The sequence below is a fragment of the Numenius arquata genome, chromosome 9 (genome assembly GCF_964106895.1).
Source record: "Numenius arquata chromosome 9, bNumArq3.hap1.1, whole genome shotgun sequence".
NCBI classification, from domain to species: Eukaryota; Metazoa; Chordata; class Aves; order Charadriiformes; family Scolopacidae; genus Numenius; species Numenius arquata.
The window spans coordinates 61494198-61507358 of NC_133584.1; the positions used below are offsets into that span (position 1 = coordinate 61494198).

The following is a 13161-nucleotide window of genomic DNA, read 5'->3' on the forward strand; positions in this document are numbered from 1 at the left end:
GGGCTGCCAGAGGACTCTGAGCCGCCCAGGAACACTGGAGGCATCTGGGTGTGAGTTGAATTTGGAAATTGGAAAGGGCATTTCAAGGTCCAGTGACTTCTGCGTGACCTCTGCTTTAGGGTTACGTGACTGTACCCCCTCAAACTGGCTGGTTACAGTGGGAAATCGTATTACTAAATTATTAAAATTACTAAAAAAAATCACATTACTAGCTCTGTGGATTTAGCGTCGAGCAGGAAAGCTGAAATACCTGGCTCTTGCCTCAGCTTGAAAGAGGGTCTGTGTCTGTCACAGCACCCGCCCACCCCTGTACGGTGTAATATTGCCGAGTATTTTGAGGCTTTTAGTGCTGAATAGGCTGAAGGTTGATGGTTCATCCATCATCGACTTTGTCGGGGCGCAGAACCACATGTCTGGGTTGCCTTGGTATCCTCTGATTCTTTAAACCTGGAAAACGTACAGGTGTCGGGAGTTAATAACAGGGTGAAGGAAGGAGGAGAAACGGGGGTTTCCCCCTTTGAAAATGTCCTATATTTCTCTTTTGTCAGTTCACATATGTCTGATGACAGCGTTTTCCCCAAGATTTATTGCAGTTACTGTTGCTGTAGGGTAACCCGTGGTGTAAAAGACCGTCGCTGACTGAAATTAAGGGCCCCCTTTCCCTGGCCGGAGGCTCTGGCGCGTCTTGGCAGCGGGAGAGAGGGACGGCCGGGTCCCTGGGGTGGCCTCGGTGAGCTGGGGGGGCTCCCATCCGCAGCTTACCCTCCCCAGGCTGCTCAAACTGGCCGCTTTCCAGCAGAAAAGCCGAATTTGTTAGATTTTTGGAAGCCGAATTTTGTTCCTAAAATGGACTGCGTTTTATATTTTATATACCTGGAATGAATGGCGGGTGAAAATGTGGGAAGTTCCGTGTTTTCCTGTCTGCGGACACACAATTCACCCTGCCCAGAGGAAGGAGAGGGCTCCCCCCGCCTTTGGGTGTCCTCAGGGCTGAAAAATAATGAAAGGGCACCAGCAAAGCAGAGTAGCGTTTCCTGGGAATATATTTCACTTCTGTGAGAGTGATGTTATAGTATGAGCAAAAGGCAGTGTCCTGCCTAAATCCTTCCCATTCCGAAGAGCATTTTACAATTTTATATACCTTCATTAAACTTCCTTCCTTCGCGCTACCATATCCCATCTTCCGCCGGCAGACTAGTCCAAGAGTAAGGGGCTTTTGTTTTGCTGTTTGGAAGGAATAGTAAAGGGATACCTGAACATGGTTTTGTTGGAAAAAGATAACCGCTTTTTAATGTATGTATTTAATTGCATCCACATACTATCAGGAAGTTAGTTCCCTGTTCCCGGGTTTCCTGGAGATGTAGATATTGGGAAAAATTTTTACACTGAAAGGGTTGTTAAGCCTTGGAATGGGCTGCCCAGGGAAGGGGTTGAGGCACCATCCCTGGAGATATTCAAAAGCCGGGTTGACATAGTGCTTAGAGACATGGGTTAGTGATGGTTTTTATCAGAGTTAGGTTGATGGTTGGACCAGATGATCTTAAAGGTCCCTTCCAACGCAGACAATTCTATGATTCTGTGATTCTATTGCTGTCTGGACAGACAGAGCTAACCCAGAACATCGGTGGTCTTCTTACAAGGGCATGTAGCCATAGGAGGAGGGGGAAGGGTTTGACACTGACAGAGGGGAGATGGAGCTGAGATGTGGGGAAGAAGTTCTTTGCTGTGAGGGTGGTGAGAGCCTGGCCCAGGTTGCCCAGAGAAGCTGTGGCTGCCCCATCCCTGGAGGGGTTCAAGGCCAGGTTGGAGGGGGCTTGGAGCAAGCTGGTGTGGTGGGAGGTGTCCCTGCCCATGGCAGGGGGTGGGACAGGATGGTCTTTAAGATCCCTTCCCACCCAAATCATTCTGTTTCGACGATCCTGTGGTTCCCGTGGAGGTTGCATCCATTCGTTGCACAAGAGGTGCCAAAGGATGGGATGGGGGCAGTTGCTCCGTGGAGCTTCTCGCTCTCCAGGACACAGTGAACGCCACCATTCAGTGTCCGGGCACGATTGAAACCTCTTTTTGTGATTCCCTGCTCTTAAAAACATGAAAATAACCCCTGCTTTGACAACTGGTTTGTTTGGAATAAGACTGAGCTGAAAGAACAGGATTTTAATGCCTGAGCTGGCTTTTTTTGTGAACTAAAAAGTGAAAAACAAACCGCCCAAAGGAGCCCTCATCAACGCTCCTCCTCAGTTCCGGCACGTCCCTCAGAGGAACCTCTGGCGTTTCCAGGCTCCTCGTCCTCTGCTTTCACTGGGAAAATACCCAGAGGGGCAATGAACTCTCCAGATCCCACCATTTCCATAACTATATTTTGCAGGAGGCAGGGATTTCTGTCGGCTCTGAAGTGCTGTGGACAGAATGGGGTCAGGGGAAGGTTTTTCTGGCAGTTGGGGGAGCGGGAGCGGAGCTGTGGCCACGCTCAGCTGTGGAGCTTTTTCACGTTTAGGTATGTAACATCACCATTTTGATATTTTTCATCTTGCAAAATGTAAGTTTCCAAACAAAAAAAGCTGATTGATTCAATGGCACATTTACATTCCATAGTGTATTATGGGATGGGGGGGACAGATGTTCCCTACATTTATCGAGATGTTTACAAAGGGGAAAAGTTAATGCAGCCTTGCCTATATTTCTTACCTGTGAGACAGCAAAACACAGCATTTCTCTGATCTTTACAGCCAAGGAGCCTTTCTAAATAAATGGGGATGATTATGTCTCTTCTGCAAGACAAGGCTAAGCCCATTAGATGTTACTTGCGTTAGCTAATTTATTCTAAATTACCGGAGGAGTAGATTTTTTTTCTGGTCAATGTGCGCAATTCTTCTGTCGGTAATTCTGTTCCCAAAGAGAACCCGTCCTCCGTTGGGTTAATGGCGTGTGTTTCCCTCTTTAAATATTTTAAATCATTTGTTTTCTCGTGGTCAGTCCGTAGGTCGTGCAGCATCTTTTACGTTGCAGATCCACATTGGAATTTAAATGTGTTATATTTCAGTCTTGCTCATGTATATACTGTGGGAAAACATGGATGGAGCATTCTGTTTTTCCCAAAAACCCATTATGGGTCCTACAGACGTGTGAGAGGGACAATCATCTCAGCTGCTCGGTCGTCCACAGCAGAGACTTTTCCTCCTGAGCTGGGCAAATAAACTCTTCTGGAGTGGATGGACCTGGTTCAGATATCCCCGGTTCAGATGTCCCCGACTTAGGTGTCCCCGACTTAGATGTCCCCTGTGAGAGGGGAGCAGCCCAGCGATGCCCCTTTTCTCTCCCGGGAAGGCAGGGCAGTCACCTCGCTCCTGTCGAGAAACCTCCCGTAATATGTGTCTGGGGGGGCAAAAGTTTCTCCCGTGGACTGAGAAAGGTCTGTCAAGTAGAAGTCCTTTTCAACGACCTACCCTGTAACACAACAAAATATTCCATTCCTTTTTTCTGGTTTCTCAGGAGCCTGGAGGCTACAGACAGTGCATTTGGTCAGGTGAAACACGTTCTTACAGCCTAAAAAGAAAATTATTTGCAACTTAAGAACTGAAGCAGAAAGGGATGCGATGTCACCTGCCTGGACAATATTCAAACCCCTTCCTTTTTCCTCTCTGAGAGGTCTTATTTCCACTAACTCTAACTTGGATTTATTTTCAGTCGTCTCCTCCTAACGTCACTGATTATCTGCTCTTCTTCGTCCCTCCTTCTCCTCCTGCCTTTGGTTTTGTTTGTCCCTGTTGAGCTCTGCCATCTCCGGTACCACCGATTGCCCCCCAGCTCTGTCCCTCCCTGGGGCTGTGTGTTTGCCTGACCAGGGAGTTCCCAGCTTCTTCACCAGAGCTCCAGAGACTCCTCTGCCCTCAGCTCTGCATTGGCGCGTTTCACATCGATGCTGTCCTTTGGTTTTTTTAAGTTCTGTAACCCGGAGTGGTGTTTATTTCCTTGGCTGGCTTCATTTATCTTCTGACCATTTCCAATTTGCATTTTTTCTCCTTCGTTCACATGGCCACATTCATCTCTCTGACGTTTCCTCCCGGCCGTCCAGTCGCCAATCCCACCCCAAAGTGACTGAAACCACCGTTATTGCCCACTCTGCTGGGTTTTTTTGACCCAGGTGGAATAAATTCGCTTTCTGCTATTCTGCTGCTCAGACCTGTGTGACCTCTAGAGATCCTTAGATCCATTTTAGCCACAGTTTGAGCTCAAGGAGGTTTTGGGGAAGGGAGTTGGGCGGCAGGAGCCTGGGTGGGCTGCCATGTGCACCATCATACCTTGTATAGACCCACGTAATACCAAAATGGACTTGCTTTCTAGAAAAGGGGTAAAAGTATCTCTTTGTCGTGAATATTTTTGCTGAAATAGGTCTCTGGAAGTCACAGTCAGATTCCTGAGCGCGTTATAAAACAGTGGGTCCGTGCCCACGTAGAGGGGCAGGGAGTATAAACAGCTGCCTTATCTGTGTCAAAGACTGGAAATGGGGTGGGCGGCCTCGGGAAGGAGGGGGAAGCACTAATTTAGCACAGATTGACTCACAAAGCTTTTGACACTGTATCCCATGTGGTATTTTCGCAAATAAACCAGGTAAATGCGGACTGGTTGGAGCTGCCGTTGCGTGGGCGCAACACCAGCTGAAAAACGGCAGTGGGAGAAAGAAAATATCAATATTTTCCTACCAAAGAGGGAGCACGTGTGAGGTGGGATCCCACGGGGTCTGTTCCCGGTTCAGCGTTACTGGGTTTGTGTCGTGGCAGCTCACACGATGAAACAGGGAACAGGCATACGCAAATGTCACGCTGACGCGTCGCAAGGGAGGTACTGGAGGTTCTCCGGAGGACAAGCCACCCGTTCAGGGTGGTCCTGTGGATCAATCAGGTGAAACTAATATAGACAGCTTTGAGCGACAGAAAATAAAATAAGATGCATGAATAGTCATAGACTGGCAGAATGGTTTGGGTTGGAAGGGACCTTAAAGCTCATGGATGTGTCTCCAGCCACCTCTGCATCTGCTGCCCAAAAGCCAAGACGGCACGTCAGGTGGGAGCCACCGCAACCAAATCGTTGTCTGAGATGGGTTACTACAACCCCCGTCAGGCTATCTTCTCCTTTTTGTGGGAATTTTGTCAATCGGCATTCAGCCCCTAATCCTCCCTAATTCCCCAGAGCCTTTGCTGCTGCTGCTTCTCTGAGGGTGGTGAGAGCCTGGCCCAGGTTGCCCAGAGAAGCTGTGGCTGCCCCACCCCTGGAGGGGTTCAAGGCCAGGTTGGAGGGGGCTTGGAGCAAGCTGGTCTGGTGGGAGGTGTCCCTGCCCAGGGCAGGGGGTGGCACTGGGGGGGCTTTGAGGTTCCTTCCAACCCAAACCATTCCATGATTGTCTCGGTGCCATCCTGGGACGGGCACCTTAATTCTGCATTCCCTGCTTTTCGGAGGGTTGGAGGCTGCTGAGCAACGTCCCCAGGGGGGCTGGGGGACCTCCCGGCAGGCTCACAAATGCGAAGGGAGAATCTAATACGTGCTGGGAATGGGGTTCAGATGCACGTTAATTTACTCCAAGTCTTATTTTTCCTCCCAAAGCAGGAATGCTGATCCCTGTTAGCGCTATTCCCATTTTGAGTTAAAAACGTGGTCATTTCTGTCGGGCTTTTTCCTTCTCAAAGGAGCCCGAGTAATGAGTTATAATGGAAAAGGTCTTGGAATCTGAATTGCTGTGGTTGCAGCAATGTGCCCGCTGCAGAGCACAGCCAAAATGAAGCTTTTCAGCACTCGCCGGTACTGGGGCTTCTCCAAGCGCTTACAGACTCTTCCAAGCAGTGGTTAACGTTAAGTCTCTTTCTTATTCCAACCCTTTATTCCAAAGGTTGCTCGTTGCCTGCGGGGGTTGACGCGGGTAATTCCATTTTTACTGCTTTTTTTTTTTTTTTTTTTTTTTTTTTATAAGGTCTCATTCTGCTCCTGGCAGAGCTCTCTGACATGTTGCTGCACATCACAGAGAGGAAAAGAGTTTGTATGTCTGAAAAATGTGCATTCTGTTTCCGTAGCACGGCTGCGCCGATGCTGAGAGCAATAAATGCCGTGTTTGTAAAAGCTTCTGAGACAAACCCTTCCTGGACGCGCGTGGAGAAGGAATTAACTGCGGTTTGTAAATCGAAAGAGCGGCTTGAAGAGCTGACGTAGAAATGAAAAAAGGAATTTCTCGTACACTCGGAAGAGTTGCGGATTGTGCTGAAATAATAGTGATACACGCTCCAGAGCCGTCTTTTAGGCAAAGTCCTGCAGGCAGAACCTCACCTGGCCCCGGAGGCTCCCTGGCGCGGCCGAGGCCTGTGTCCCTCCTTCGGGCTGGAGGAGAAGGTGTTGCTGCCTTTGTGTGCGGCGCCTGGGGTCAAAAAAGAAGCCTTTTCCCCTATTCTGTCAGGGTTTCTGAGATGCTGCCGTCACAAGCCTGGCAGAAACCAGCAGGTTTTAGTCGGGCCGTACAGACGAGTAGTGATTTCTGGGGAGTTACTGCTGACACATTATTTCTTGCGTTCAATCTCTGCTCATAGGAATATTCACAACCGGAGTGGCTTTATTTTTATGAGTCCTGAGAACACAAAAGAAATACACCATCATTCATTTAACGAACCCCTGCTAGGGGGTGGTTCTGCTGATAGCAACCACCGATATTTTAAGTTTTTATCACTTTCCTCGTGTTCTCGTTTATTACTATGAGAGAGGCTGGGCGCTTTCGGTTCTGATTTTAGACGCAGCAACAAAACTGCAACCCGGTGTGGTTTGGGGTGGTTTTGGAGCTGTTTGGAGGCAGAAGGGTAAGTTCTGCTCGGGCTGGGGGGCTGCGGTCCCAGGTGAGCTCCCTGAGGATGCCCGTCCTGCTGGGAACGTCGGAGCCGGGCCGGGGTCTGTCCCGGTGTGACGGTGGGCTCAGGGACGCTCCACCGCTGTGGTCATTGCTCATTTAGACCCCAAAACGTCCCTCCAATCTGTGTTTTAAACTTTTAACCGCAGAAGGTATGCTTCTCACGCGACTTGCGGGAACATATTCATGTTTTTTAATTGTTCATCTGTTTGTTTTGATTTATTTTTCTTAACCCTTTGTTTCGTTGACGCCCATGGATTATTTGCTCTGTATTCACCCCGTTGTTCTGTTTGCTCTCTCTTCCCCCCGCGGCTGGCAGGTCGCCGTGCCCCCCGGATGCCGCCGGCCGGCTAGCGGACGAGCACGCCCTGATCGCAGCCTTGGTGAGCCGGCTGCAGAGCGGCCCACGGTTAGTGTTAGGGGACCTTCCCTGGGGAGGGACCTTCCAGCCAAAGGTATTTGGAGCACTGGGAACAGTTCTGGACCCCCCTGGTTCACGAAAGACAGGGAACTGGTGGAGAGAGTCCAGCGGAGGCTGCGGGGATGGTGGATGGTGAGGGGCCTAGAAACATCTCTCTTACAAGGAAAGGCTGAGGGACTCGGGTCTTTTTAGTCTGGAGAAGAGAAGGCTGAGGGGGGATCTGATCAACGCCTATAGGGTGATCAACTTAAAGGGTGGGTGTCAGGAGGATGGGGCCAGTCTTTTTCCAGTGGTGCCCAGTGACAGGACAAGGGGGAACGGGCACAAACTGGAACATAAGAAGTTCCATCTAAACATGAGGAGGAACTTCTTTCCTGTGAGGGTGGCAGAGCCCTGGAAGAGGCTGCCCAGAGAGGTGGTGGAGTCTCCTTCTCTGGAGACATTCAAACCCCGCCTGGACACGTTCCTGTGGGACCTGCTCTGGGTGACCCTGCTCTGGCAGGGGGTTGGAGGAGATGATCTCCAGAGGTCCCTTCCAACCCCAACCATTCTGTGATTTGGCCTCTGCTGGCAAAGGGAGGGAAATGCATCGCTATTCTCCAAAATCTTCTGAAAACACAAAATACATCCACACACACACACCAGGTAGGAAGGGATGGATTTGTGTCCGTTCCCACCCTGTTACAGCCACTGTGTTACACAGTCCCTCACGTGATCCAATTAACATTGTCCCAAATGAGTCAGATGATAATTTTTCTCTCTGTGACCATTCTCATCTTTCACCAGTAGGAAAATAATTTCCACCTGATTTTTTCTCCCAGCCAGCTCGTGCCCATTAGTTCTTCTGCCAACGTTGTCCTATAACTCCAACTGTTCTTGTTTCTTCTCAGTGCTTTTACCTCCCCACCCCAAACGCGGTCACAGACAGATGTCCCCTCCTGTCACCACCTTTGTCACCTGGGCTAAACAGGCAACCTCTCGGTCCCATCAACACAACCTCCTTAATAGGACTGTTTCTGCCTGTGCCTTTCCAAACCACGCTAACGCTTTGAAGAATTAATTTCTTTTATCTCAGCTTCAGTATTCGTGCTCATTTATATTTCACGTCTGTGTCTATAGAGAAGTTTTACCCTAAAGCCCCCAAACGTGGCTCTCCCGTTTCACCACAGGACGTAGCCAGGAGGCTTTCTGAATTCTGCTTTTGGACCTAATTAAATTATGCTTTACGGAGCCAGAGCTGTGCTGGGAAGGAGAAGGATGTTTAGTGATCCGAAGGCTATACGTAAAGTCCTCGCTCTATCCATGTGTCATCCTCTGGATAATATTTTTAGAGTCCTGTTTCATCCCTCTGTCACGTAGAAATTTGTATTCCGCTGCTGCATGGATGAGGTGCGTTCCGGCTGGCTGGATCTCTGGGGAAAGTCAGTTTTTTTCTTGGCAGTGAATCACCGTTGCCTGCTGTCACCTGGTGTGAACTGAAAGCCCATAACATTGTCCACCAGACAATAAAAAACCAAGGAATTTCAGACTCTCACCTTTACTCAGTGACTGTAATCATAGGGTTTGGAGATAGAAAGGAGTGCAGCTTGAGGAGGGTACGACACTGAAATACCGTGTGTAGCTCATAGCTGCCATGTTACAACTGGCTGGGGGAGAGGTTCTCACTCTTTCAGGTCTTTAAATTTTAAAAAATCACTTGGTGCCGTTACCAGAGTAACGGTGTACTCCCAGAAGGAGCCAAACGCGAAGAGAATAATTTAAATCCCAGTTTCACTGTGCATGGGAACATCTTCCAAGTCAGCACGAGAGGCTGAGGAAATGTCTGCTCCATTGTCACATCTTTAGATCTTGTTGTAGGTCCTTTCCAACTGAAATACTCTATTGTGTTCTGTCCTATTCATAGAATCACAGGATGGCTTGGGTGGGAAGGGACCTCAAAGCCCCCCCAGTGCCACCCCCTGCCCTGGGCAGGGACACCTCCCACCAGACCAGGTTGCTCCAAGCCCCCTCCAACCTGGCCTTGAACCCCTCCAGGGATGGGGCAGCCACAGCTTCTCTGGGCAACCTGGGCCAGGCTCTCACCACCCTCACAGCAAAGAACTTCTTCCCCACATCTCATCTCCATCTCCCCTCTTTCAGTGTCAAACCCTTCCCCCTCCTCCTAGGGCTCCCCTCCCTCATCCGGAGTCCCTCCCCAGCTTTCCTGGAGCCCCTTGAGGGACTGGAAGGGGCTCCAAGGTCTCCCCGGAGCCTTCTCTTCTCCAGGCTGAACCCCCCAACTCTCTCAGCCTGTCCTCCCAGCAGAGGGGCTCCAGCCCCCCCAGCATCTCCGTGGCCTCCTCTGGCCCCGCTCAACAGGTCCATGTCTCTCCTGTGCTGAGGCCCCAGAGCTGGAGGCAGCACTGGGGGGGGTCTCCCCAGAGCGGAGCAGAGGGGCAGAATCCCCCCCCTCTCCCTGCTGGCCACGCTGCTGGGGATGCAGCCTAGGGCCCCCCCAGCTTTTCCCCCCAGCCCCCCCAAGCCCTTCTGGGCAGGGCTGTTCTCCATCCCTCCGTCCCCAGCCTGGGCTGGGACTGGGGGTTGCCCCCACCCAGGGGCAGGACCCTCATGAGGGTCACACAGACCCACTTCTCCAGCCTGTCCAGGTCCCTCTGGATGGCATCCTGTCCCTCAGGCATGTCACCACTCCACAGCTTGGTGTCATCAGCAAACTCACTGGGGGTGCCCTCGATCCTACTGTCTGTGTCACCCGCAAAGACGTTGAACAGCACTGGTCCCAGTACCCACCCCTGAGGAACACCACTCCTCGCTGGTCCCCATCTAGACATGGAGCCGAGCGGTCCATCCATCAACTCCATGTCTCTCCAATGTAGAGGCCAGGATGTTGTGTGGGACAGTGTCGAATGACTCACACAAGTCCAGGTAGATGACATCGGTCACTTAAACATGGTCAGAATAGACCCAACACCCTGACGTGGTGTTTTTAAGAAATCTCTATTACCTTTCCAAAATCCTGCTGCTGTGGAAATCTCTGACCTCTCACTCCCGTTCCCTGCTCTCTCCTGAACTCTGTGCTGAAGCCAGGCTGATTCCTCCCCTTTGCTGCCTTTCCTGTTCTTCTCCAGCTCTTGTCCTCCAGTTTGTGTGGTGGCTGCCGTGCTGGGCACCGGTGGGACTCCCTGGGGCAGGGGAAGGGTCACGGGGAAGGACGGGGAGCTCCACGGGACTCCCATTGAGAGGTGTTTCAGGGTAGGGATCTGTGCGATGTCTCCACAGAAATTAAAACTACAAAGAAGTGAGTTTTCCTTCATGAAGCCACGTGAAGAGCTGCGTGGGGTCCCGCAGGCTGTGTCTGGTGCCCTCTCCCTTGGCCCCGCAGAGCTGTGGGCTGCAGTAGTGATTTGTCTGTTCAAACTGGTTTGTGTTAAAAGAATCCGCAGGAGGGCCAGGAGATGTGCTTGAACTCCACTTCCTCTCCCTATGTAAAATACTTCTAAAAACAAACACAAAAGGATTTTTTTATTTTTTTTTTTTAAATTACAGGTTTTCTTCAAGAAAGTGAGAAATTGTCAATAGCTATTTCCTAATTCACGCAGATGAGAGAAGATAATAGTTCTGGGAGCTGGGGGAGGCTTTAGGAGAGAGCAGATTATGGGAAGGATAGGAGGGATGGAACGGTCTGTCTTCCTTGAAAGCAGGAAAATACTTGAACAGACAAAATTGCAGAGGAAACTGAACAAAAACAGTATCAGATTCGAAAAGTGGAAGGGAAAGATTATTCTCCTTCAAAAATAACAATAAGGAAATGAGTTAGCATGAAGGGGCGGGTGAGAAGTTCTTCCACCCTGGTGTAAATACTCTGTTTTTTCTGCTCTTAAATCTGCTTTCCCACTGTTGTATCTCACCTTTCGCCCGCTCCTTCCTTTGCCCCGTGGAGCTGAACATCTTCAGGTTATTATCCAGCAGCCCAAGCGCGGAGCCACGAGAGCGCGGTTCATACTCATGGTCGCCCCATCCGTGTGAACTGTAGTCGTACGGCTGTTAAATTCAGCCCGGTGTCTCTCAGCCGTCTCAGACACATCGTCTGCCAGACTTTCAGAGTCTCCAAAGAGATCGAGTTGGTAAATTCGGCGTTACAAAAAAGAAATTAAATCTACATTTTTAAATAAGCGTAATGTGTGCAATACAGAACTTGGTTCTTTGAAGAAGGTAAGCATGAATCTGTGAAATTAAGCTCAAAGAGCTGTAAATCACCTTGTGCAGCAGCAACGTGGACTGAGAGCAGCCTTTGCCGGGCAGTTGGTTGTGTCTCTGTGCTGTGCTCTGGGGTGCGATCCCGACCCTGGATGTCCCCACAAGCACGTACCCACCTGGCTCTGCCTTATCTGTGGCTGCCAACGTGGTGCTTGTGAAGCCCACGAGACCCATCGCGGCCAGCGTCGGAGACACGCTGCTGGTTCCCACCTGAGCCCTGGTGGGTCTGGGTCAATAACGCTTTGGGTTTTATCTCTATCTCGGTGGCTTCCCTTTCAAAGGGAGGCCGTGGTGAGACACCGCCGTGCGGCCCTAGGACAAGAAGCGACTATTGAGTACTTCGGTTGGATGTTGACTTAACGAGTTGCTCATTCATTTGGTTGCCACCACTGACTCTCTGTGGCCAGGCCACTCCGCCACCGAAACCGAGCTGACCACAGACCTTAGCGTTGGCTGGTTTCGGTCAACGCAACTTGAAAGTTTTCGTTTGTCCCCCCGTGTGCTTAGACTTAAAAAGGCAATTATTTGTGAAGGCTGGAAGGCGATTCAGCGCGCGGGGCGCTCACTGGGTGCCAGGCTGGATGAACCCCGTTAACGCTGAGCAGGCGCGGAGGGACGATGCTGGTGTCCCGTGGGAGGAGGACCCAGGGCTGCCTTTCCCTTCCCAATCCAGGGCATCTCTCACTTCTGCTGCCTCTGCTTTTCCTGTTTCAATATTCAATGTCTCTTGCTGCTGTCACTTCGCGGTGCTGTCCCTGTTGCTGATAATTATTGGAAATTTTTTGCAGTACCTCTTTCCGCAGTGTTTCCGAGATGGCCACAGCCTGTGTGGGGCCATGGGGGTGGCCGGAGCTGTGGCACCCTCTGCCCATGGGGCCGGGGCTCATGTCACCGTGTCCCCTGGGGCTGGGGGGTGGCAGCTGCCTTACAAAGAGCTCTTTGCATTGTCACCCACATCATTCAGTGACAGAGCCCGTTCCTCTTGGGTCAGCATGGCTTCCCCAGCTCTTCCTCCTGGAAACCATCCTGACTTTGACACTGGTCACCCTCCATCTCCGGAGGAGAAGGCTTTTCAACATACTCAACACATATTCAACATTTTCACCCCTCTTGAATTTACCTTGAGTGAGCCAAAAACGTTTGCAGAAAAGCTCCTCGAAACATATTTTTTTTTTTTCCCAATGATATGTGTATAGGAATTGTGGAAAACAGATTAATCATTTAAGACCAGAGTTTGTGACTCCCGGGGGAAGCGCCGCTGAGCAGAGCCGTGAGAGCAGCGTCCCCTCTGGGAGCGGGATGAAAAGGGGGATGCTCTAGATTATTTCCACTGCGCCTCTTCTATTTCCCCCAGCCGTCTCTTTGCAGTAATACACCCTTTTCTCTCCGGGCGTGAGGGATGCCTGGGGGTGGCGGGTTCTGACGGGCTCTTCTGGCTTCTCCCCACAGCGTCCTGGACAGCCCCGGCCGCCTGGACGAGGAGCACCGGCTGATTGCCAGGTACGCCGCCCGGCTGGCCGCCGAAGCTGGAAACGCCGTAAGTCCACGTTCACCCCCTTTACCCACAGCCTAATTAGCAGCGTAACGCCAACAGCTGCCTGAAATT

General features: G+C 50.9%; 1 protein-coding gene across 1 annotated transcript in view; it reads left to right on the top strand.

Annotated features, from left to right (window-relative positions):
* DTNB (dystrobrevin beta) overlaps positions 1–13161 on the top strand; it is a 138338-nt gene that overhangs the window by 59265 nt on the left and 65912 nt on the right. Inside the window, exons 10-11 of the mRNA XM_074153671.1 lie at positions 7200–7289; positions 13005–13092. Coding sequence (XP_074009772.1) covers positions 7200–7289; positions 13005–13092 — 178 coding nt within the window. The remainder of the gene's footprint in view (positions 1–7199; positions 7290–13004; positions 13093–13161) is intronic.